We start from the raw sequence: 27,117 nt of genomic DNA on the forward strand, positions 1-27,117 counted from the left end.
CCGGGACTCCGCTGAGACGGCAAACCATCCGGGAATTTCGGAAGGCCGGGATCGTGGGCTCCCCGCGGTCCCGGCCCCCACGACCTAAGTAACTGTCCATTCCCATGTGTTTCCCACTCTGGTACTCTTTCCTGGGACATCAACAGACTAATCATCATTCCCTTTCTGTGATTGATAATAGCATTCTGATTAAGCTTGGGATTGTAAAGTGTGTATGTGAGTGAGAGAAAGGGGTGGGTGGAATATTAGGACCCCAGCCCCTTTTTCATTGCTCCAAAGCCATTGCCTTCCCATTCTGGGTCTCTGTGAAAGTGAAAATGCAGACTTTCAGAAACCAAAACGGAGGGACGCTGATAGTTGAAAATCAAAATGGGGATTTTTCCGATTTCTTCCTGTAAACGTGCTCCTTCTCTGTGCTTCCATGGGAAATCCACAGATAATCCGTGGAGACGGGAAACACCACCAAGGTGAGGGAATTCCTCCTGCTGAGATTCTCGGAGGTCCGGGAGCTGCAGCTGGTCCAGGCCGCGCTGTTCCTCCTGGTCTACCTGGCGGCCCTGACGGGGAACCTCCTCATTGTCGCCATCACTGCGCTCGACCGGCGCCTCCGCACGCCCATGTACTTCTTCCTCAGGAACCTGTCCGTCCTCGACCTCTGCTTCATCTCCGTCACCGTCCCCAAATCCATCCACAACTCCCTGATCAATGGCAGAGCCATCTCTCTCTGGGGCTGCATGGCTCAGGTGGTTATAGTGATTTCGTTTGCTTTCTCGGAGCTGTCCCTCCTCACGGCAATGTCCTACGACCGCTACGCGGCCATCTGCCTCTCCCGGGGCTACGGGGTCATCATGGACCCAGGGGCCTGCGGGAAGATGGCGGCTGCCTCCTGGCTCGGCGGGGGCCTGTTAGGGGTGATGTACACAGCCGGGACGTTAAAACTGAGCTTCTGTGGCTCTAACCTGGTCCAGCAGTTCTTCTGCGACATCCCTTCCCTACTGAAGATCTCCTGTTCCGAAACGCATGTCGTCATCGACGTCAGCATAGCAACGGCATTCGGCTTGGCTTTCATCTCCTTCGTCCTCATCGTCGTCTCGTACGTGCGCATCTTCCGGGCCGTGCGGAGGATACCGGCCTCCGAGGGCCGGGCCAAAGCCTTCTCCACCTGTCTACCCCACCTCGTCGTCCCCACCATCTTCCTCTCGACCGGCGCCGTGGCCTACCTCAAGCCCACGTCTGACTCCCCCTCGACCCTAGACCTGCTGGTGTCCGTTTTCTACACCACGGTGCCCCCCGGACTGAACCCCTTCATCTACAGCCTGAGGAACCGGGACATGAAAGCCTCCCTGGAGAGGGTCCTGAGGGGGCTTACGTTCCTCCAGAATGAAGATCCCCTCTTTTTAACCTCACGTTTGCTCCCAGAATGTTTCCGAATCCCCCCAACTAAGTGTTGTCGTTTCCCCTTCCCTGGTGGTCAGTCAATCGGCGGTACTTACTGAGCGCTTACTCCGTGCGGTGCCCAGCGTGGCTCAGTGGAGAGAGCCCGGGCTTTGGAGTCAGAGGGCAGGAGTTCAAATCCCGGCTCTGCCGACTGTCAGCTTTATGACTTTGGGCAAGTCACTTCACTTCTCTGGGCCTCAGTTCCCTCATCTGTAAAATGGGGATTAAAGCTCTGAGCCCCCTGAGGGACAACCTGATCACCTTGTAACCTCCCCAGCGCTTAGAACAGTGCTTTGCGCATAGAAAGCGCTTAACAAATACCATCATCATTATTATTATTATTTTTATTATTATTATTATTACTAAGCATTTGGGAGAGGCCAACACAACAGAATTGGCAGAGACGTCCCCCTCCCACAAGGAACTTACAGTCTTGACCACTCTTCGCTATCCCTATCTCCCTTCCCTTGACTTCCCAGATTCCAAATCCTACCCTGACTAAACTACTATTTATCCAGAATCAGAAGACATTCCGCTTTCAGCTGATCCATCTCTTGTCCACTACAGATCACTCTCCCCACCTTCACAGCCTTATTGAAGGCAGATCTCTTCCAAGAGGCCTTCCCTGACCAATCCCTCCTCTCCCACTCCCTTCCGCGTCCCCCTCGCACTTGGATTTGCTCCCTTTAATCACCCCTCCCTCAGCCCCACAGAACTGATGTCCATATCCACAATTCATTTATTTATATTCATCTCTGTCTCTTCCCCTAGTCCGTAAGCTCCCTGTGGGCAGGGAACGTGTCTACCGATTCTGCCCTATTGTACTGTCCCAAGCGCTTAGTACAGCGTTCTGCACACGGTAAGCGCTCAATAAATACCGCTGCTTGATCGATTGGCTAATATGGTCCCGGACCACTTTCTGCACAATATTTTAACATTAAGTGGCCAGCCTTCTTCTCTCTAGGATCCAGCTGCTCTCCCAGAATTGATTCCCAGTGCTTGGGACTATTGCGATGGAGTGCTTGCAGCGTGGCTCAGTGGAAAGAGCCCGGGCTTTGGAGGCAGAGGTCATGGGTTTGAATCCCGGCTCCGCCACTTGTCAGCTGTGTGACTTAGGGCAAGTCACTTCACTTCTGTGGGCCTCAGTTCCCTCATCTGGAAATGGGGATTAAGTCTGTGAGCCCCACGTGGGACACCATGATTACCTTGTATCTAGCCCAGCGCTTAGAACAGTGCTTTGCACATAGTAAGAGCTTAATAAATGCCATTATTATTAGTAGTAGTAGTATCCGACCCCAGTCCCATAGGGTTTATGTCCAAACCCTTACACTCTGTTGCTTCCCATCTGTAATTCCCTTGAGTGTCTGCCTCCCCCTTAAAATTCCAAGCCCCTTGAAATAGCCTAGTGTTTTCTCTAAGGGCTTGGAACAGTGCTCTGGTAGCGCTCACCAAGCGGAGAAGCAGAATAACCAGCGGAAAGACCCCGGGCCTGAGAGTCAGAGGTCCTGGGTTCTAATCCCCTCTCCACCACTTGTCTGCTCTGCGACCTTGGCCGAGTCACTTCTCTGCGGTTCAGTTTCCCCACCTGGAAAATGGGGTGAAGACTGCGAGCCCCACGAGAGACGGAGGCTGTTGTCTGACCTGATTAGCTTGAATCTTATAAAGTGCTCGGCACATAGTAAGCGCTTAACAAATGCCACAATTATTATTATTACTATTCTCTTCGGTGAATAAGAGGATAGAAACACAGACAGAGGAAAGAGTTGGTTAAGGGAGGATTCTAGATCATAAGGAGGGAATCAAAAAGATACCCTTGATCACAAAAATGATTCCAGATGACAGAAAATTAGCCTCTGAGAATACATCTTAGAATCTACGAGGAGACGGTACGGGGTAAAAGAAATAATCCCAGCCTCCTCCACTTAAGGCCTTCAATCATCAATCGTCAAATCAGTGGTGTTTATTGAGCGCTTACTGTGTGCAGAGCACTGTACTGAGCCCTTGAGAGAGTACGGTATGCCAAAGAAGCAGCATGGCATAACAATAATAATAATAATAATAATAATAATAATAATAATAATAATAATAATAATAATAATATGGCATTTATTAAGTGCGTACTATGTGCAAAGCACTGTTCTAAGCGCTGGGGAGGTTACAAAGAGATCAGGTTGTCCCATGGGGGGCTCACAGTCTTAATCCCCATTTTACAGATGAGGCAACTGAGGCACAGAGAAGTTAAGTGACTAGCCCAAAGTCGCACAGCTGACAATTGGTGGAGCTACGATTTGAACCCATGACCTCTGACTCCAAAGCCCGGGCTCTTTCCACTGAACCATGCTGCTTCTCTAAGCAAAGTGGATAGAGCCTGGTCCTGAGGTCATGGGTTCTAATCCTGGCTCTGCCACCTGTCTGCTGTGTAAACTTGGGCAAGTCACTTCACTTCTCTGTGCCTCAGTTCCATCCTCTGTAAAACGGGGATGAAGACTGTGAGTCCCACCCTGGGCAGGGACTGCGTCCAACCCAATTTGCCTGTATCCACTCCAGCGCTTAGTACAGTACTTGGCACATAATAAGTGCTTAACCAATGCCATTATTATTATTCTCGTTTTCACTGCAGTATAACAAAGTTGGTAGACACCTTCCCTACCCACAAGAACCGAAAAGTCGAGAGAGGGAGACAGGCATTAATCTAAATAAATAATTTACGATATATGTCATAATTATAAATATGAAGCGCTGCGGGGTGGAGAATAGCTTGATTATCCTCGTGGAAAAGCCAGGATGGTTCATTCATTCATTCTTTCAATCACAGTAGATTCTGGGGGCTTTCAGTCATGAAGTCCCTCAAAACAAAAGAGGAATCCTGCTTTCTCCCGAGGGAAAAGAGAGGCCAAGTGGGAAGGATTATAAATTGCCGCTCGAGAGGAGCGCAGAATGTGAAAGACACCATCTTTCGGAAACTCCTCCAAAAGAGAATGATGTCTCATCCCGGGTGCAACCGGCAATCAGTCAGTGGGATTTACTGAGTGCTTACTGTGTGGAGGGCATTGAACTAAACGTTCGGGAGAGTACCATATAACAGAGTTGGGAGATATGTTCCCTGGCCACAGTGAGCATACGGTCTAGAAGGGGAGATGGACTTTAATCCATCAGTCGTATTTACTGAACGCTTCCCGTAGGCAGAGCTCTGTACTATATAGAGCAATATAAGAGAGTTGGGAAACAAGATCCCTAAGCACAACGTCAGAGATGGAGGGGCTGAACAAGAAAAAGGGAAGCTTTTTTAAGTCTGGGAGAAATGTGACGAGAAATCGCCTGTTTCCATCCATTGGTAAGTGCCAACGTGCGGCAGGAAATCCATTTCAGTGACCTTCAGTTGCTTCATTGTTCGTGTGAGTTCGTGCCTGCTCCTTGCCATCCTCTATCTTGGTAAGTACTTACTATATTCCAAGCACAGGGCTAGAATCCGGACTAGATACAAGATTGGACAGACTCCACGTCCCACAAGGGGATCCCAGTCTAAATTGGAGGGAGAGGAGGTATTTTTATAGCTACTGTTAAGCACTTAGTGAGTGCTTTGTAATAATGATAACAATAATGCTAATTATGGCATTGGTTATGCCAGGCACTTTACTGAACGCTAGAATTGTTCTAAGTGCTGGAGTTGATAGAAGATTGGAAATAGCCCGTGTCCCACAAGGAGCTCACACTCCAAGTAAAATGGAGACCCGATATTTTTTGTACTGATACTTGTGAAGCACTTAGTACGTGCCTAGTACTGTTCTAAGTGCTGGGGGAGATACAAGATAACAATAATAATGGTATTTGTTAAGCGCTTACTATATGTCAAGCACTGTTCTAAGCACTTGGGGGGGGGGGGGGGGCTCCCAGTCTAAATTGGAGGAACAACAGGTATTTTTATAGGTACTGTTAAGCACTTAGTGAGTGCTTTGTAATAATAATAACAATAATAATTATTATGGCATTGGTTATGCGCTTACTATGTGCCAGGCACTTTACTGAACGCTGGAATTGTTCTAAGTGCTGGAGCTGATAGAAGATTGGAAATAGCCCGTGTCCCACAAGGAGCTCACACTCCAAGTAAAATGGAGACCCGATATTTTTTGTACTGATACTTGTGAAGCACTTAGTACGTGCCTAGTACTGTTCTGAGTGCTGGGGGAGATACAAGATAACAATAATAATGGTATTTGTTAAGCGCTTACTATATGTCAAGCACTGTTCTAAGCACTTGGGGGGGGGCTCCCAGTCTAAATTGGAGGAACAACAGGTATTTTTTATAGGTACTGTTAAGCACTTAGTGAGTGCTTTGTAATAATAATAACAATAATAATTATTATGGCATTGGTTATGCGCTTACTATGTGCCAGGCACTTTACTGAACGCTGGAATTGTTCTAAGTGCTGGAGCTGATAGAAGATTGGAAATAGCCCGTGTCCCACACGGAGCTCACACTCCAAGTAAAATGGAGACCCGATATTTTTTGTACTGATACTTGTGAAGCACTTAGTACGTGCCTAGTACTGTTCTAAGCGCTGGGGGAGATACAAGATAACAATAATAATGGTATTTGTTAAGCGCTTACTATATGTCAAGCACTGTTCTAGGCACTGGGGGGGGGGGGGCTCCCAGTCTAAATTGTAGGGACAACAGGTATTTTTTATAGGTACTGTTAAGCACTTAGTGAGTGCTTTGTAATATTAATAACAATAATAATAATTATGGCATTGGGTATGTGCTTACTATGTGCCAAGCACTTTACTGAACGCTGGAATTGTTCTAAGTGCTGAAGTTGATAGAAGATTGGAAATAGCCCGTGTCCCACATGGAGTTCACACTATAAGTAAAATAGAGACCGGTATTTGTTTTTATTGATACTTGTGAAGCACTTAGTACGTGCCTAGTACTGTTCTAAGCGCTCGGGGAGATAAAAGATAATAATAATAATGGTATTTGTGAAGCGCTTACTATATGTCAAGCACTGTTCTAAGCACTGGGGGAGATACAAGGTAATCAGGTTGTCCCATGTGGGGCTCACAGTCTTAATCCCCACTTTACAGATGAGGTGACTGAGGCACAGAGAAGCGAAATGACTTACCCAAGTTCACACAGCAGACAAATGGCAGAGGCGGGATTAGAACCCATGACCTCTGACTCTCAACCCCGGGCTCTTTCCATTAAGCCACGCTCCTTCTCTAATAGACCCTCTCCCACGTGGGGCTCGCGGTTTACGTAGCAGGGAGAAAAAGTCATTCATCACTACTTGTAAATGAAGGAACTGAGGCCAGAGGAGATATGTGACTGGCCCAAGGTCTCACTGCAGGTCACACTGCAAGCTGGTGGAGCTATAATTAAAACTCCGTCTCCTGGGCTAGATATCTCCTTGAATTTTGTTTGATCTCTGTGCTTCGGTCTCCCTGCCTCTGTTTCTCTGCATCTGACAGTTTTTTAGTCACCCTGCCACTTCGTGTTTACTGGGGAGAAGAGAGTGGGGGTCTGCCAGACATTAATCGAGAGGGCTTCGAGGGAAGATAGGCTAGTGTGACTAATAAGAGGAGTTGCAGTATCTCAATCCTCAAAAACATTTAAGAACAGGGAACGTTCCCCGGACAATAAATCGGCTTGGGTGCTTGTCTCCATTCCTGGCCAGAGGCAGAGGAAGAGGAATCCGAGAGGTCTGATTTCATTCATTCATTCAATCGTATTTAGTGAGCGCTCACTGTACTATGCGCTTGGGAAGTCCAAATCGGCAACATAGCGAGACGGTCCCTACCCAACAGCGGGCTCACAGTCTAGAAGGGGGAGACAGACAACAAAACAGAACATGTGGACAGGTGTTGACGGAAAATGTTCATTCTTTGAAGGTTATTATGTAAAGGAAAATTTGGTTTGGAACTTTAAAGTCACCGGGGAACTGGTAGTGTTAGCGACCGGACTGACATTGATCAAGATTGGGCAGTTTAGATAATAATAATAATAATAATGATGTTGGTATTTGTTAAGCGCTTACTATGTGCAAAGCACTGTTCTAAGGGCTGGATAAGCATTAGTTATTACAAAGTCGAACTCTGAGACCATTTCAGGATCACTGTAGTTCACCGTCCAACTAACTGATGTAGTTAGTGAGCATCATTGCCTTTCTGATGATCTTGTTGTTTCTGCCTTGGGTTCTGTCTCAAACGTCACTCTTCTCCTCCATTGCTCTGTCTTAATGCCTCTACCCTTCTCAATTTTTCTGAGTTTCTAGAGCTTTCGATTTATATTTCTTTGAGTTTCTTGTCTTGGGCCTTCTGTTTCTCTCTCTCTGCAGGTCATTAGTCGAAGTAGCAACAGCAGTAGTAGTAACAGTCATAATGATAACGGTGGCACTTGTTAAGCGCTTACTCTGTGCGAAGCACCGTTCTAAGCGCTGGGGAGGATACAAGGTGATCATCATTTTACAGATGAAGTAACTGAGGCCCAGAGACTCTAAATGACTTGCCCAAGGTCACAGGGCTGACAGGCGCTGGAGCCGAGATTAGAATCCATGACCTCTGACTCCAAAACCCGTGCTCTTTCCACTGAGCCACGCTGCTTCTCCTAGTAAGCTCTAAACAAATGCCATCAATATTATAATTATTATCATTATTATTACAGGGTAATTAGGTTGTCCCACTTGGGGCTCGCAGTCTTAATACCCATTTTATAGATGAGGGAACTGAGGCACAGAGAAGTGGCTCGCCCAAGGTCACACAGCAGACAAGTGGCAGAGGCGGGATTAGAATCCGTGACCTCTGACTCCCAAGCCACGCTGCTTCTCGAATAATCAGATTGGACGTAGACCCTTTCCCACATGGGGCTCGCAGTTTATGTAGCAGGGAGAAAAAGTAATTTACCGGTATTTGCGAATGAAGGAACTGGGGCCACAGGAGTTATGTGACTGGCCCAAGGTCTCACAGCAGGTCACACTGCAAGCTGGTGGCAGAGATAGAATTAAAACTCCGTCTCCTGGGCTAGATATCTCCTTGAATTTTGTTTGGTCTCTGTGCTTCGGTCTCCCTACCTCTGTTTCTCTGCATCTGCCTGTCTTTTAGTCACCCTGCCGCTTCGTGTTTATTGGGGAGAGGAGAGTGGTCATCTGCCAGACGTGAAGCGAGAGAGCTTCCAGGGCAGATAAGCTAGTGTGGCTAGGTAAATAAGAGGAGTTGCAGTATTTCAATCCTCAAAAACATTTAAGAACAGGAAACGTCCCCGGGAGAATAAATCGGTTTGAGTGCTTGTCTTCATTCCAGGCCAGAGGCAGAAGAAAGAGGAACCCGAGAGGTCCGAAGCAACCTATCAATTTCACTTGTCCTATGTTTTTCTCGGAGTGATTCATTCATTCAATCAATCAATTAATCGTATTTATTGAGCGCTTGCTGTGTGCAGAGCACCGGACTAAGCGCTTGGGAAGTACAAGTTGGCAACATATAGAGACGATCCCTACCCAACAGCGGGTTCACAGTCTCGATGGGGGGGAGACAGACAACAAAATAAAACATATTAACAAAATAAAATAAATAGAATAGTAAATATGTACAAGTTAGAGTGATAAATCTGTACAAACATATATACAGGTGCTGTGGGGAGGGGAAGGAGGTAGGGCGGGGGGATGAGGAGGAGGAGAGGAAAAAGGTGGCTCACTCTGGGAAGGCCTCCGGTGAGCTCTCAGTAGGGCTTTGAAGGGAGGAAGAAAGCGAGTTTGGCAGATGTGCGGAGGGAGGGCATTCCGGGCCGGGGGAGGACGTGGGCTGGGGGTCGACCCCGGGACGGTAGATAACGAGGCACAGTGAGGAGGTGAACAGCAGAGGAGCGGAGGGTGCGGGCTGGGCTGGAGAAGGAGAGAAGGGAGGTGAGGTAAGAGGGGGTGAGGTGATGGACAGCCTTGATCTAAGAGTGAGGAGTTTTTGTCTGATGCCTAGGTTGATTGGTAGCCACTGGAGATTTTTGAGGAGGGAGTAACATGCCCAGAGCGTTTCTGCACAGAGATGATCCGGGCAGCGGCGTGAAGTATAGACTGAAGTGGGGAGAGACAGGAGGATGGGAGATCGGAGAGGAGGCCGATGTAGTCATCCAGTCGGGATAGGATGAGAGATTGAACCAGCAGGGCAGAGGTTTGGACGGAGAGGAAAGGGCGGATATTGGCGATGTTGGGGAGGTGAGAGCGGCAGTTTTTGGTGACCGATCGGATGTGAGGGGTGAACGAGAGAGCGGAGTCGAGGATGACACCAAGTTTGCGGGCTCGTGAGACGGGAAGGATGGTAGTGCCGTCCACAGTGATGGGAAAGTCAGGGAGAGGGCAGGGTTTGGGAGGGAAGATAAGGAGTTCAGTCCTGGACATAATTCGGGCGGACATCCAGATGGAGATGTCTTGAAGGCAGGAGGAGACATGAGCCTGAAGGGAGGGAGAGAGAGCAGGGGCAGAGATGGAGATTTGGGTGTCATCAGCGTAGAGATGATAGTTGAATCCGTCGGAGCGAATGAGGTGACCGAGGGAGTGAGTGTAGACAGAGAACACAAAGGGACAGAGAACTGACCTTTGAGGAACCCCTACAGTAAGAGGACGGGAGCGGGAGGAGGAGCCCGCGAAGGAGACTGAGAATGAATGGCCGGAGAGATGAGGAGAACCGGGAGAGGACGGAGTCTGTGAAGCCAAGGTCGGATAGCGTGTTGAGGAGAAGGGGGTGGGCTATAGTGTCGAAGGCAGCTGAGAGGTCGAGGAGGATTAGGATAGAGTAGGAGCCGTTGGGTTTGGCAAGCAGGAGGTCATTGGTGACCTCTGAGAGGGTGGTTTCGGTGGAATGTGGGGGATGGAAGCCAGATTGGAGGGGGTCGAAGAGAGATTTGGCATTGACGAATTGGAGGAAACGGGTGTAGACGACTCGTTCGAGGAGTTTGGAAAGGAATGGTAGGAGGGAGATAGAGGGATAACTAGAAGGGGAGGCGGAGTAAAGAGACTATTTTTCAGGATGGGGGAGACGTGGACATGTTTGAAGGCAGAGGGGAAGGAACCAGTGGAGAGTGAGCGGTTGAAAATGGAAGTTAAGGAGGGGAGGAGGGACGGGGTGAGAGATTTCATAAGATGAGAGGGAATGGGGTCAGGAGCACAGGTGGCTGGAATAGCACTTGAGAGGAGGGAGGAGATCTCATCTGAGGATACCACTGGGAAGGACGGGAGTGTAGCGGAGAGGGTTGAGAGCCGGGGGGTTGGAGAAGGGGGAGGAGTGACTTTGGGGAGCTCAGACCTGATGGAGTTAATTTTACTGATGAAGTAGGAGGCCAGATCGTTGGGGGTGAGGGAAGGAGGAGGGGGAGGAACAGGGGAAGAGTGAATACTCAATTGCTTTCTTGGTACCCTCAGGCAGTCCTCAGACCACATGGCCAATCACACAGTTGTGACGGAATTCCTGCTCCTGGGATTCTCAGAGGTCCGGGAGCTGCAGCTGGCCCAGGAGGCACTGTTTCTCCTGGTCTACCTGGCGGCCCTGACGGGGAACCTCCGCATCGTCGCAGTCACCCTTCTTGACCGGCGCCTCCAGACCCCCATGTACTCCTTCCTCAGGAACCTGTCCGTCATCAACCTCTGCTACACCTCCGTCACCATCCCCAAATCCATCCTCGATGCCCTGATCAACAACAGTTCCATCTATTTCAGAAACTGTGTTTCCCAGGTCTTTTTAGTGGATCTGTTTGTCGCTTTGGAGATGTCCTTCCTCGCGGTGATGTCCTCCGACCGCTACGCGGCCATCTGCCTCCCCCTCCGCTACAGCCTCATCATGGACCGAGTGGCCTGTGGGAAGATGGCGGCCGCCTCCTGGCTCAGCGGGGGGCTCTTCGGGACGATGTACTCGACCGGGACGTTCATCTTAAGCTTCTGCGAGTCCAGCATGTTCCAGCAGTTCTTCTGAGACGTGCCCTCCTTACTGAAGATCTCCTGTACGGAAACGCACGTTGTCGTTGACGTCACCGTGGTCACTGGTATCGGCTTTGGTTTCGTCTCCTCTGTCTCCATCGTCGTCTCCTACGTGCGCATTTTCTCGGCCATGCTGAAGTTCCCGTCCACCGAGAGTCGGGCCAAAGCCGTCTCCACCTGCTTGCCCCACCTCGCCGTCGTCACCCTTTTTCTCTCGACCGGAATCTTCGCCCACGTCAAGTCCGTGTCAGACTCCCCCCAGGCCCTGGACCTGCTGGTGTCCGTCTTTTACACCGTGGTGCCCCCCGCTCTGAACCCCCTCATCTACAGCCTAAGGAGCCGGGACATAAAGGCCGCCTTGAGGAAAATCTGTGGCTGAAACCCATCTCTCTCGTTCGGTCTTCCCTCTGCGTCTACTCTGAAATTGGCTGTGTACCCCTTAAGCAGTCCTTTACTCCCCCAGCCTCACGATAGTCGTAGAAATAGTCTTGTGAACTGCTATTTCCCCTCACCCTGATTGACTTTAATGTACATCTCCCCCTCTAGACCGTAAGCTTCTTGAGGGCGGGTATCATGTCTACCAACTCCATTGCGTTATACCCTCTCAAGTGCTTAGTACAGTGTTCTGCAAACGGTAAGTGTTCAATATAAGCCCACCGACTGATCGATTGATTGATTGCCGTCCCAATCCCCAACAATGCACGGGGACCGGAAGCCACGGGCCTCAGAGGGGACGACGGGAGAGACAGAGAAGACGGAGGAGGGCAATGGGCAGATCCCGGAGACCAAGGGTGGAGTGGTCAGAGGATGGTGAGAGGCGGCTGTGGGGCTAGTGGTGGTCCCACAAAGACAGGGCAGCCAGGGGGAAGGGGTCTAGAGGAGGAATATTACCCAGAAATCATTGCTACAGGAAGTGGGCCACAATCAGAGGCCATTAGATCACCAGAGAGAACAGCTTTGGGTCACAATTGCCCAGGGAGAAAGCAGGAACTAGAGGGAAAGACTATAACCTCAATTTTTTTAATGCTACCAAAGTGCTTACTAGGTTTCAAGTACAGTACAAAGTGATGGGAAAAGAGAGGAAGCACGGCCTAGTGGGTAGAGCCCGGGCCTGGGCATCGAAAGGAGCTGATCTGCCACTTTTCCGCTGTGCGATCTTGGGCAAGTCGCTTCTCCTCTCTGTGCCTCAGTTGCCTCGTCTGTAAAGTCAATCAATCATATTTATTAAGCGCTTACTGTGTACAGAGCACAGTACTAAGCGCTTGACGTGGATTAAGACTGGGAGCCCCGTAGGGGAAAGGAACTGTGTCTCCTGATTAACTTGTCCCTAACCCAGAGTTTAATACCGTGCCTGGCACATAGTAAATGTTAAACAGACACCATTAAAAAAGATAATTAATGATAGATTTCGAGTCACTGAACAGAGAGGTGGTGGAGCTGGGATTAATAATACTAATGATATTCATTCATTCTTTGATTCAGTCGTATTTATTGAGCACTTACTGTGTGCAGAGCACTGTACTAAGCACTTGGAAAGTACAAATCAGCACTAAAGATAGACAATCCCTGCCCACACTGGGCTTACAGTCTACAAGCTATGTTGCTAACTTGTGCTTCCCAAGCGCTTAGTACAGTGCTCTGCACACAGTAAGCGCTCAATAAATACGATTGAATGAATGAATGAATGAATGAATGAATAGAAGGGGGAGACAGACATCAAAACAAGTAAGCAGGCACTGGACTGTGAGCCCACTTCTAGACTGCGAGACCACTGTTGGGTAGGGACCGTCTCTATATGTTGCCAACTTGTACTCCCCAAGCGCTTAGTCCAGTGCTCTGCACACAGTAAGCGCTCAATAAATACGATTGATTGATTGATTAATATAAATACATAGAATTGGAGATATGTACATATACACACAAATGGTGGTGGGCTGGGAGGGGATAGAGGAAAGGGAGTGAGTTGGGGTGACGGGGAGTGCGGGGGAGCTGAGGAAAAGGGGAGCTTAGTTTGGGATGATAAAGATAATAATTGTATTTGTTATTTGCTGCTTCCAAGAAGCAGCGGGCTCAGCGAAAAGAGCCCGGGCTTTGAAGTCGGAGGTCATTCATTCATTCATTCAATCGTATTTATTGAGCACTTACTCTGTGCAGAGCACTGGACTAAGCGCTTGGGGAGTACAAGTTGGCAACATATAGAGACGGGCCCGCTCACGAGTTCAAATCCCGGCTCTGCCAATTGTCAGCTGTGTGACTTTGTGTGGCAGACCTACCATCTGAGCCTAGGTAGTAAGCCAGGACTTCCGTGCTCACAGGAAGACCTACAAGGAGCAGTGAAGGAAGTCAGACTGCTAGATGAATAACTTGACGCTGTACTGAGAATTGCCTTGGGAATGTGCCGATCTAGGCATGAGCTCAGCCTTGCTGATAAGCTCAGCCTTGCTGATGAGCTCAGTCTTGCTGATGAGCTCAATCTTGCTAAATTCAGCCTTGCTGATAAGCTCAGCCTTGCTGATAAGCTTGCAGTCATCCGCCTGTCCCCTGACTCCCTTGAGGCTCCTCACTGTATAAAATCCTCCACAGTGTGCTGAATAAACAGTCTCCTTGTCCACCTTGAGACTCGCCTGGCCTGCGTTCTTCCATTGTGTGCGCCCGTCTCCCCGCTGCGCCGGACGCGTAGAGGCAGATGGCAACAAATGGCGCCCGAACAGGGACTCTGCACTCCCTGCACCCTCAGACTCAGCACCGCAAACCTCACGAAGCAACTCATCACTGCGCAGTGACTCACCAAAGAAACAGAAGAGGTGAGGGCATTTAAGTTTACTTTCGTTTTCAAACACCAGGCTTACAGCAGGGAAGAAAATAGGACAAATTCAATTCCGTTCTCGGAATCATTATATCCAATTACTTAAGGATGTTGTAAAGGAGCGTGGGTTGATTATCACCACTGCCCAGATTGAACAATTTTTGGAATGCGTGGAAAAATGCTTCCCTTGGTTTCCAAAGGAAGGAATAGTGGATTTAGAACGATGGGAAATAGTGGGAAGGCAGATGAGTTCCAGACTACGAGAAGAGGGACCCCAGGCTTTTCCTATCGCTGCGTTCTCCTTATGGAACGTATTAAAGATTTGCCTTACTACTGAACACAAAATTCCCTTGAAGGAAAAGTTGGCGGGGATAGATGTAGCCTCCGGTCAGGACGAAGCTATGATTTGTCCGGACCCCCCTTTGTCTCCCCCTCCTGAATCTGCATTGACAGACTGTAATCTTGAGCAGTGGCCGAAAGGAAAGTGGAATCCTTTCACTGAGCCAGCTCCTTCCGCACCACCACCTCCACCACCCCCTCCATGGGTCCCGAAACCAGCACAAACACCTCTGCAGCGAACGATGGGGGCTGCTATGGAAGGGGGAGAGGAGATACCTATTGAACTGTTGATGGGTTTCCCTGTGATGGAGCAACCTGACCCTGCTAATCCTGGTCAGTTAATACGTACCCACGAACTCTTGAATTTCAAATTATTAAAAGAAGTGAAACAGGGTACTGCGACATAGGGACCCACAGCTCCTTAAGTGCTGACACTCATAGAAAGTATTGCTTCCTCAATCCTTTGCCCGTATGATTGGCAAACCTTAGCCAAGACTGTCCTGGATGGCGGAAACTATTTGCTTTGGAAGGCAGAATTTTTGTATTTGTGCGCTGAGCAAGCTCGTCGCAATGATCGCGCCCAACCTCCAGTTCAAATCACTTTCGAGATGCTTACAGGGACTGGGCCTTTTGCGGACACTGCCAATCAATTAACTTACACTCTGCAAGCATATCAACAAATAATGATAGCGGGGAAAGCTGCTTGGCAAAAGCTCCCGGCGAAAGGAGAACAAAACTGCAGTTTTACAAAAATATTACAAGGACCGTCAGAACCATTTGAACAATTTGTCAGCCGCCTGACGATGGCTATCCAGCGCAGCGTCAGTGATAATGCGGCGAGAGTTATTTTATTAAGACAGCTGGCTTATGACAATGCTAACCAAGACTGCAAGCGTGCCTTAGCTGGGGGCAAACGGACTTTGTCCATCACTGACATGGTACGCCGATGTCAGGATGTAGGGACAGCCTCTTTCAATGCTAATCTAATGGCCGCAGCAATGCAAAGACAAACTAAGGCAGACATGGTGTGCTTTCACTGTGGAAAGAGCGGACATTTGGCGAAGGATTGTCGTAGCCCACGACAGAACATTTCCAGACCGCTACCAGCCTCAGTATGCCCCAAATGCAAAAAAGGACGCCACTGGCCTTCTGAATGCTGCTCGATGTTCTCAAATAATGGCAGCCCTGTGCCGAGAAACGGACGCAGGGGCCGGCCCCAGGCCCCAACAACAATAGGGGCAGCGATCTCTCTGCAACGCGCAGCTGTTCCAAAGGAACAGGCTCTGACTTCTCCCGACAACTGTCCACCATCGGCGAATTGCAGCGAGCCACTAGCGGCTCCGTTGGCCTCGACCTCCCCGTGGTGGGACACTTGATTATAACCCCTGAAATGGGGGTTCAACGAATCCCCACGGGGGTCGCTGGCCCTCTCCCAAAGGGTACTGTGGGACTCATATTGGGCCGTAGCGGACTAACTCAAAAGGGGTTGATTGTCCTTCCGAGAGTGGTGGATGAAGACTATTTGGGGGAATTAGCTGTTTTGCTGGCGCACCAAGAACGATTATTTTTGTTGCACCACTGTTGCCTCCGGCTCTTCTCCCTTTGGACGCTACAGCCGCAGCCTCGCAAGCTCACCGGCGCTTCCACCAAGGGGCGGGAATGTTGCGCCGTCAATTTGGCATTTCTCGGGAAAGCGCACGGGCTATTGTGAAAGCTTGTACCTCCTGTGTTACTACATTACCTGCGGCCTCTGAAGCCACGAATCCTCGTGGTCTTGCACCAAGAAAGCTGTGGCAAATGGACGTCACGCATAAACCTCCCTTTGGCAGATTGGCTTTTATTCATGTTACTGTTGATACCTGTACATTATTTACTTTTGCGTCGGCTCACACTGGTGAATCAGCCAAACATGTTATGGATCATTTATTTCTTGCTTTTGCTTTTATGGGAATTCCACAGGTATTGAAAACCGACAATGGCCCCGCATACACTTCTAAGGCGTTCCGGTCTTTCTGTAATATTTTTGCTATCCGCCATGTTACGGGTATTCCATACAATCCCACGGGTCAAGCCATTGTCGAAAACCGTCATCGTTGGCTCAAAGCTTTTTTGGAAAAACAAAAAGGGGGAGATGAACTGACCTCTCCCCATAGACAATTACAATCTGCTATATATACCCTTAATCCTTTAACTATGGATGACAAAGGCCTCACCCCTGCTGAAAAATGTGGTGGGAGGGACACTAAAGAACACCCCGAAAGAGTAAAATGGAAGGACCCTCTCACGCGACAGTGGCGAGGGCCAGATCCCTTATTAACATGGGGCCGAGGGTATGCTTGTGTCGTTCCAGAAACTGAGGACCTCCCGATCTGGATACCCACAAAAAACATACGTCGCGTCCTTTCTGCAACACGCCCTCCGTCACCCTGCATACTTCAGGAGCTAACCGAGAACCAGGAGACAGACTACGCGACTCTTCCTCTGGAGGATCAGCAGCAAAGTTCCTAAAAATGATGATTGCTTTCCTGATTCTCGCCTCCTCCACTGTTGTGATTACTGAGGACTATTGGACTTTTGTTCCGTACCTTCCGTGGGTGCGGCCAGTTACGTGGCAGGACCCGGTGGGAGATATTCTCACTAATGCTTCTGACCTTGTAGGTGGGGGGATGCGATTCCATGGGAAGGACCAGGAGAAGAGGCACTTGTCAATGTCTCCCTCCTTGCTACTCGCACTCAACTTTCTTTTCAACGTTGTGATTATCGTTACCCTCATATCTGTGTGACCCCATATTATTATAATGTCACATTTCCCGGATTTTCGTGGTCCGCGATCCGAAATCGGCTCCAAGGAGCCTGGCATTCTTCGAATGTCTCCCTTGATTTGTCACACCTTGCCTTACTCTTCGATGCTACGCAAAATACCCCTCCCTTGGCCATTCCTGCCGATATTGCTTCATCGATCATTTCTGCCCTTGAGACGGTTAATCCTTTTAATTGGCTCTCAATGCTGCTTCATAGTCTCCCATATATTATTTTGTTGATCTTGGCCCTGTTTTGCCTGCCCTGCGTTGCCCGATGGCTATCTGTTTTCCTTCACCCGCTTCTTACTCAACTCCATGCTTTGCAATTGTTTCAAAAACAAAAAGGGGGACTTGTGGCAGACCTACCATCTGAGCCTAGGTAGTAAGCCAGGCCTTCCGTGCTCACAGGAAGACCTACAAGGAGCAGTGAAGGAAGTCAGACTGCCAGATGAATAACTTGACGCTGTTCTGAGAATTGCCTTGGGAATGTGCCGATCTAGGCATGAGCTCAGCCTTGCTGATAAGCTCAGCCTTGCTGATGAGCTCAGTCTTGCTGATGAGCTCAATGTTGCTGATAAGTTCAGCCTTGCTGATAAGCTCAGCCTTGCTGATAAGCTTGCAGTCATCCGCCTGTCCCCTGACTCCCTTGAAGCTCCTCACTGCATAAAATCCTCCACAGTGTGCTGAATAAACAGTCTCCTAGTCCACCTTGAGACTCGCCTGGCCTGCGTTCTTCCATTGCATGTGCCCGTCTCCCCGCTGCGCCGGACGCGTGGAGGCAGACGGCAACAGACGTCAAACGGCAAGTCATTCACTTCTCTGGGCCTCAGTGACCTCATCTGTCAAATGGGGATGAAGACCGTGAGCCCGACGTGGGACAACCTGATCACCTTGTAACCTCCCCAGTGCTTTGCACATAGTAAGCGCTTAATAAATGCCATCATTATTATTATTATTAAGCGCTTACTGTGTGCCAGGCACTTTACTAAGTGCTAGGGTGGTTACAAGCAAATCCTTTCTAAATCACCTTGCCCCTGTTTTCCTATTAAAACATTGCCAAGGTGCTCTGCTCCTCTAATGCCCGATTACTCACTGGACCTCGACCTCTCCATGTCCCCTCGCCCAGGCCCTGCCTCCGGCCTGGAATGCCATCCCTCTTCATGTCCGACAATGATCCTCCCCACCTTCCAAGCCATTCCGAAGACACCTCCCCTCCAAGAGGCCTTCGCTGATTAAACCTTCTTCTCCCACTCCCTTCTGCGTCATCCTTGCAGTTGGATTTGCAGCCTTCATTCATTCCACCCTCTGTCCCACATCACTTATTCCCATAGCTGTCATTCATTTATTGGTACAGTGCTCTGCACCCAGTAAGTGATCAGTAAATACGATTGAATGAATGAATGAATGAATGATGGCATTTATTAGGCGCTTACTATGTGCAAAGCGCTGTTCTAAACGCTGGGGCGGATACAAGGTGATCAGGTTGTCCCATGTCCCCTCTAATAATAATAATATTAATAATGGCATTTATTAAGTGCTTACTATGTGCAAAGCGCTGTTCTAAGCACTGGGGGGATACAAGGTGATCAGGTTGTAACATGTGGGGCTCACAATCTTAATCTCCATTTTACAGATGAGGGAACTGAGGCACAGAGAAGTCAAGTGACTTGCCCAAAGTCACACAGCTGAAAATTGGTAGAGTCGGGATTTGAACCCATGACCTCTGACTCCAAATCCCGGCCTCTTTCCACTGAGCCACGCTGCTTCTCAGTCTTATTCACTCATTCATTGTCATATTAATTGAGCGCTTACTGTGTGCAAAGCACTGTACTAAGCGCTTGGGAAGTACAAGTAGGCAACATATGCCCCACAGGTGACCCAGGAAGTAACATCTGAAATCGGAACAGTTTGAGCGGGGATCGATTATGCCTCAGGAACAATTCTATCAATGATATTCAAATCCCGGCTCTGCCACTTGTCAGCTGTGTGACTTTGGGCAAGTCACTCAACTTCTCTGGGCCTCAGTTCCCTCATCTGGAAAATGGGGATTAAGTCTGTGAGCCCCACGTGGGACAACTTGATTACCTTGCATCTACCCCAGCGCTTAGAACAGTGCTTTGCACATAGTAAGCGCTTAATAAATGCCATTATTATTATCATTATTATTATATTTTCACCTACATTACCCAGGATTGTGTATTCAGTCAATTATAAGTCAATCAATCAATCAATGGAATATAGTGAGCACTTACTGTGTGCAGAGCACTGTACTAATCGCTTGGGAGAGTCCAATACAACAGAGTAAGTAGACTCGTTTCCTGCCCACAATGAGCTTACAGTTTAGAGGGTGCTTAGTACAGTGCTCTGCACACAGTAAGCGCTCAATAAATACGATTGAATGAATGAATTGAATGAATAGAGGGGAGAATGACATTTATGTAAATATAAATATAAATCAATCAAAGGCTTTTATTGAGCACTTACTGTGCACAGAACACTGCATTTCCCACCGTCTAGACTGTAAACCTGTTACGGGCAATCAATCAATCAATGGTATTTATCGAGCACTTACTAAGAATAATAATAATAATGGTGGTATTTGTTAAGCGCTTACTATGTGCAAAACACTGTTCTAAGAGCTGGGGTGGTTACAAGGTGATCAGGTTGTCCCACGGGGGGCTCCCGGTTTTAATCCCCGTTTTCCAGATGAGGTAACTGAGGCACGGAGAAGTGAAGTGAACTGACTCCCAAGCCCCGGTTCTTTCCACTAAGCCATACTGTTATAAGTGCTTACTTTAATAATAACGGCTTACTATGTGTCAGACACTGTACTAAGGGCTTGGGAGAGTACAATACAACATAATTAGTGAATATGCTCCCTGCCCTTCCTCCCTAGATTGCAATCTCATTTTGAGTAGGAAACATTTGTGCTTATTCTCTTGTTTTGTGCTCTCCCGAGTGCTTAGGACAGTGCTCTGCACATAATAATAATGATGACGGCATTCATTAAGCGCTTACTATGTGTGAAGTGTTGTCCACCCTAGCCACGCGTACTCCAGCAGAAGTGGCATTGACTATATTTTCCCTAAAGGCTTAGCATAACCGACTCCATTATATGCAGGGCTTAACAACAGGCTATGTGAGGAATAGGCCGAAGATCCTGTAAATCGAGGAGGGCTGACACTGATTCATTCAATCGTATTTATTGAGCGCTTACTGTGTGCAGAGCACTGTACTAAGCGCTTGGGAAGTCCAAGTTGGCAACATCTAGATACGGTCCCTACCCAACAGCGGGCTCACAGTCTAGAAGGGGGTGACAGGCAACAAAACAAAACATATTAACCAAATAAAAGCGGCTAGGCACTGTCTGAGATGACCCCATCGTGGGTGGGCCGTGTCTCCTGCTAACATCTCCTCACAACAGGTTGCCAAATTTTCCCGGCGCGTGGGAATCCTTTGTGTAGTTCGGATGGGGAACCAAAGGAAAGGGAAGAATTGGCTGGAATCGGGGCTGTTCATCCCTCGTACCTCTCGTGAGGTGAGCGGGTGGGCGAGCAGTCAACTTTCCCACCTCTACTGCTCTGTCTGAACTCAGGTCTCTGAATCATTTTTCCTATCTGCATCAACTTGTACTTCCCAAGCACTACGTACAGTGCTCTGCAGACAGTAAGCGCTCAATAAATACGATTGAATGAATGAATGAATGAATTTACACCGGTTAACTTATTTTACCACCTACAAAGCCCTGGGTTATCGCCACTTATCAGCTGTGTGACTTTGGGCAAGTCACCTCACTTCTCTGAGCCTCAGTTACCTCATCTGGAAAATGGGGATGGACTCTGAGCCCCACGTGGGACAACCTGATCATCTTGTATCCCCCCCAGTGTTTAGAACAGTGCTTTGCACATAGTAAGCGCTTAACAAATGGTATTATTATTATTATTATTATTATTATCATTATTAATATTATTATTCTCTGGGCATCAGTTCCCTCATCTGGAAAATGGGAATTAAGACTGTGAGCCCCACGTGGGACAACCTGATTACCCTGTATCTACCCTAGTGCTTAGAACAGTGCTCGGCACATAGTAAGAGCTTAACAAATACCATCATTATTATTATTATCAAACACCTTTGATTGACAGAGAACAAACAGAGAAGCAGCATGGCTCAGTGGAAAAGAGCCCAGGCTTTGGAGTCAGAGGTCATGGGTTCAAGTCCCGGCTCCTCCAATTGTCAGCTGTGTGACTTTGGGCAAGTCACTTAACTTCTCTGGGCCTCAGTTCCCTCATCTGTAAAATGGGGATGAAGACTGTGAGCCCCCCGTGGGACAACCTGATCACTTTGTAACCTCCCCAGCACTTAGAACAGTGCTTTTTACATAGTAAGCGCTTAACAAATACCTTTATTAGTGTTATTGCTTGCACATAGTAAGTGCTTAATAAATGCCATCATTATTATTATTATTGACCTGTCATTTTTCTCTTGTGACCCCACGTGGGGAGGTAGCCAATCAATTTTATCAATCACTGGCATTTAACCCTGCCCCTTCTCATCAATCAGTCAATCAATCAATCGTATTTATTGAGGCTTACTGTGTGCAGAACACTGAACTAAGCACTTCGGAAGTCCAAGTTGGCAACATATAGAGACGGTCCCTAACCAACTGTGGGCTCACAGTCTGGGGGGGGGGGACAGACAACAAAACAAAACTGTGAGCCCAGCGTGGGACAACCTGATCACCTTGTAACCTCCCCAGCGCTTAGAACAGTGCTTTGCACATAGTAAGCGCTTAACAAATACCTTTTTTATTATTATTATTCGCACATACTAAGCGTTTAACAAATGCTATCATTATTATTATTATTATTGACCTGTCATTCTTCTCTTGTTACCCCACCTGGGGAGGTAGCCAATCAATTTATCAATCACTGGCATTTAACCCTGCCCCTTCCCATCAATCAATCAATCAATCAATCAATCGTATTTATTGAGCACTTACTGTGTGCAGAGCACTATACTAAGCGCTTGGGAAGTCCAGGTTGGCAACATATAGAGACGGTCCCTACCCAACAGTGGGCTCACAGTCTAGAAGGGGGAGACAGAGAACAAAACAAAACATATTAACAAGATAAAATAGAATAGATATGTACAAGTAAAATAAATAAATCTCTTCTGACCTTCCTCATCCTCTCAAGTTCAGGTTTTCTCCCTCTCTCAACCCTCTCACCCCACTCCCTGGCTTTCAAAATTATTCCTTGTTTCCCTGCTTCCTTTCCGCTCCCATCCCTCAAGGACTACACCCCTCCAGGACCCCTGGGGCTACATCAATCAATCAATGAATCAATCGTATTTATTGAGCGCTTACTGTGTGCAGAGCACTGTACTGAGCGCTTGGGAAGTCCAGGTTGACAACATATGGAGACGGTCCCTACCCAACAGTGGGCTCACAGTCTAGAAGGGGGAGACAGAGAACAAAACAAAACATATTAACAAGATAAAATAGAATAGATATGTACAAGTAAAATAAATAAATCTCTTCTGACCTCCCTCATCCTCTCAAGTTCAGGTTTTCTCCCTCTCTCAACCCTCTCACCCCACTCCCTGGCTTTCAAAATTATTCCTTGTTTCCCTGCTTCCTTTCCCCTCCCATCCCTCAAGGACTACACCCCTCCAGGATCCCTGGGGCTAAATCAATCAATCAATCCATCGTATTTATTGAGCGCTTACTGTGTGCAGAGCACTGTACTAAGCGCTTGGGAAGTACAAGTTGGCAACATATAGAGACGGTCCCTACCCAAAAGTGGGCTCACAGTGTAGAAGACTAAATCCATAAAGCATCCTCTCATTGTAAAACTGAAACAGGGTGTAACTGTAGAAATACTCCTGGTCAGGGCTGTCCACAGAGGTGGGTCCAATCATCCACGTCGTTAATCGTATTTATTGAGTACTTATTGTGTGCAAAGGTTTGTGTTGAGTGCTTGGCAATCCGTATCCATTAAATCAATCAATCGCTGGTATTCACTGAGCACGTACTGTATTTAGAAAGGTGCTTGGCACCTAATAAGCACTTAACAAATGCCATTATTATTATGCAGAACGCCTTAGTAAGCAGAGCACAGTAGAACTGGTGTTCATTCGATCGTATTTGTTGAGCGCTTACTGCGTGCAGAGCAATGTACTAAGCGCTTGGAAAGTACAATTCAGCAACAGATAGAGACAATCTGTCCACAGCGGGCTCACAGACTAGAAGGGGGGAGACAGACTTTAAAACAAGTAAACAGGCATCAATAGAAATAAATAGAATTAGTGATGATAATAATAATAATAATAGCGTGTATCAGTAGCTGCTTCTATTGATTAAATAAATAGAATTATAAATGAGTATATAGATAATAATAATGATGATGACATTTATTAAGCACTTACTATGTGCAAGGCACCATTCTAAGCGCCAGGGAGGTTACAAGGTGATTAGGTTGTCCCACGTGGGGCTCATAGTCTTCATCCCCATTTTACAGATGAGGGAACTGAGGCCCCGAGAAGTGAAGTGACTTGCCCAAAGTCACCCAGTTAACAATTGGCGGAGCCAGGATTTGAACCCATGATCTCTGACTCCAAAGCACGGGCTCCTTCCACTGAGCCACGCTGCTTCTATTGATATAAATAAATAGAATTATAAATGTGTACATAGATAATAATAAAAATAATGGGATTTATTAAGTGCTTACTATGTGCAAAGCATTGTTCTAAGCGCCTGGGAGGTTCCATAGTGATCAGGTTGTCCCACGGGGGGCTCATAGTCGTCATCCCCATTTTCCAGATGAGGGAACTGAGGCCCAGAGAAGTGAAGTGACTTGCCCAAAGTCACACAGCTGACAATTGGCAGAGCCGGGATTTGAACCCATGATCTCTGACTCCAGAGCCCGAACTCTTGCCACTGAGCCACGCTGCTTCTATTGATATAAATAAATATAATTATGTGTGTACATAAATAATAATAGTAATGATGATGACATTTATTAAGCGCTTATTCTGTGCAAAGCACTGTTCTAAGCGCTGGGGAGGTTACAAGGTGATCAGGTTGTCCCACGGGGGGCTCACAGTCTTAATCCCCATTTTACAGATGAGGGAACTAAGGCCCAGAGAAGTTTAGTGACTTGCCCAAAGTCACACAGCTGACAATGTGCGGAGCCAGGATTTGAATCCATGACCTCTGACTCCAAAGCCTGGGCTCTTTCCACTGAGCCACACTGCTTCTCAGTGTATACTATGTGCAAAACACTGTACTAAGCCCTTGGGAGAAGCAGCGTGGCTCAGTGGAAAGAGCCCGGGCTGTGGAGTCATAGGTCATGGCTTCAAATCCCGGCTCTGCCAACTGTCAGTTGTGTGACTTGGGGCACGTCACTTCACTTCTCTGGGCCTTAGTTGCCCCATCTGTAAAGTAGACTGTGAGCCCGCTGTTGGGTAGGGACCATCTCTATATGTTGCCGACTTGTACTTCCCAAGCGCTTAGTACAGTGCTCTGCACGCTGTAAGCGCTCAATAAATACGACTGAATGAATGAATAAAATAGGGATTAAAATTGTGTGAGTCCCCCGTGGGACAACCTGATCACCTTTTAACCTCCCCAGCGCTTAGAACAGTGCTGGGCACATAGTAAGTGCTTAACACATACCAACATTATTATTATTATTACCGTATAACAATATAACAGACACATTCCCTGCCCACACAAGCTTCTGGTCTACAAGCAGAGAAGCAGCGTGGCTGAGTGGAAAGAGCCCAGGCTTGGGAGTCAGAGGTCGTGGGTTCTAATCCTGGCTCTGCCACTTATCAGCTGTGTGACTTGGGGCAAGTCACTTCACTTCTCTGGGCCTTAGTTGCTCCATCTGTAAAGTAGACTGTGAGCCCGCTGTTGGGTAGGGACCATCTCTATATGTTGCCAACTTGTACTTCCCAAGCGCTTAGTACAGTGCTCTACACGCAGAAAGCGCTCAATAAATACGACTGAATGAATGAATAAAATAGGGATTAAAATTGTGTGAGTCCCCGTGGGACAACCTGATCACCTTTTAACCTCCCCAGCGCTTAGAACAGTGCTGGGCACATAGTAAGTGCTTAACAAATACCAACATTATTATTATTATTACCGTATAACAATATAACAGACACATTCCCTGCCCACACAAGCTTCTGGTCTACAAGCAGAGAAGCAGCGTGGCTGAGTGGAAAGAGCCCAGGCTTGGGAGTCGGAGTTCGTGGGTTCTAATCCCGGCTACGCCGTTTATCAACTGTATGACTTTGGGCAAGTCACTTCACTTCTCTGGGCCTCAGTGACCTCATCGGTAAAATGGGGAGTAAGACTGTGAGCCCCACGGGGGACAACCTGATCACCTTGTATCTACCCCAGCTCTCAGAACAGTGCTTGGAGCATAGTAAGAACTTAATAAATGCCATTATTATTGAGAAGCAGCGTGGCTCAGTGGAAAGAGCCTGGGCTTTGGAGTCCGAGGTCATTGGTTCAAATCCTGGCTCTGCTAATTGTCAGCTGGGTGACTTTGGGCAAGTCACTTCACTTCTCTGGGCCTCATTCACTCATTCAATCGTATTTATTGAGCGCTTACTGTGTGCAGAGCACTGGACTAAGCGCTTGGGAAGTACAAGATGGCAACATATAGAGACGGTCCCTACCCAATAACTGGCTCCCAGTCTAGAAGGGGGAGACAGACAACGAAACAAAACTTATTAACAAAATAAAATAAATAGAATAAATATGTACAAGCAAAATAAATAAATAGAGTAATAACTTTCTACAAACATATATACATATATACAGGAAAATGGGGATTAAGGCGGCGAGCTCTTGTGGGTCACGGACTGTGTCTGACCTGATTAACTCATATCTTCCCTAGAATTTAGAAAAGCGCCTGGCACCAAGTCTCTTAACTTCTCTGCACCTCAGTTACCTCATCTGTAAAATGGGGATAATACTAATAAAAATAATGACATTTATTAGGCGCTCACTATGTGCAAAGCGCTGGTCTAAGGCCCCCGTGGGACAAACAGATCACCTTATAACCTCCTCAGCGCTTAGAACAGTGCTCGGCACGTTGTAAGCGCTTAACAGATGCCATTATTATCATTAGTAGTGGTTAGTAAGCGCTTAACAATACCATAAAAAAAGACAAAAATAGCCACGGTGGTCACGGAAGGGTGAGGAAGCTGGGAAGTTGGTGAAGGGTGAGGAGGGAGAGAAGAGATGCGGGGGAGATCAGCACAGGGGGAGGGGGTAGGAAACGTCTCAGGGGGCCGCTGGCAGGGCAGATGGAGGGGGGATTTATTCTGGAGAAATGGACACCCCCCGAAAACCCTCCCCAGGGCGGCCATCACGTCCCGGTTCCTCAGGCTGTAGATGAAGGGGTTTAGAAGGGGGGGGGGACCACGGTGTAGGACATGGACACCAGCAGGTCCAGGGCCGAGGGGGAGTCAGACACGGGCTTGAGGTAGGTGAAGGTTCCATTGGCTACGAATAAAATCAGGACGACGAGATGGGGCAAGCAGGTGGAGAAGGCTTTGGCCCGGCCCTCGGTGGCCGGCATCCTCAGCACGGCCCGGAAGATCCGTGCGTACGAGACTGCGATGGAGATGAAAGAGCTGTAAGAAAAGATGCCGCCAAAGGCGACACTGGTATCGATGACGACGGGCGACCCAGAACAAGAGATCTTCCGGAGGGAGTGGACATCACAAAGAACTACTGGACTTCGAGGAGTCCATAG

General features: G+C 48.0%; 1 protein-coding gene across 1 annotated transcript; it reads left to right on the forward strand.

The window, feature by feature from the left end:
- Positions 1 to 317: 317 nt before the first annotated feature.
- On the forward strand, positions 318 to 27,117 carry LOC119923952 (olfactory receptor 14A16-like). Its single transcript, XM_038743104.1, has 5 exons — positions 318 to 356; positions 450 to 1,407; positions 10,993 to 11,264; positions 11,723 to 11,824; positions 26,947 to 27,117. Exons 1-5 carry the CDS (start codon positions 318 to 320, stop codon positions 27,115 to 27,117), a joined length of 1,542 nt encoding a protein of 513 aa, XP_038599032.1.

Source organism: Tachyglossus aculeatus, unplaced genomic scaffold (assembly GCF_015852505.1).
Source record: "Tachyglossus aculeatus isolate mTacAcu1 unplaced genomic scaffold, mTacAcu1.pri scaffold_67_arrow_ctg3, whole genome shotgun sequence".
NCBI classification, from domain to species: Eukaryota; Metazoa; Chordata; class Mammalia; order Monotremata; family Tachyglossidae; genus Tachyglossus; species Tachyglossus aculeatus.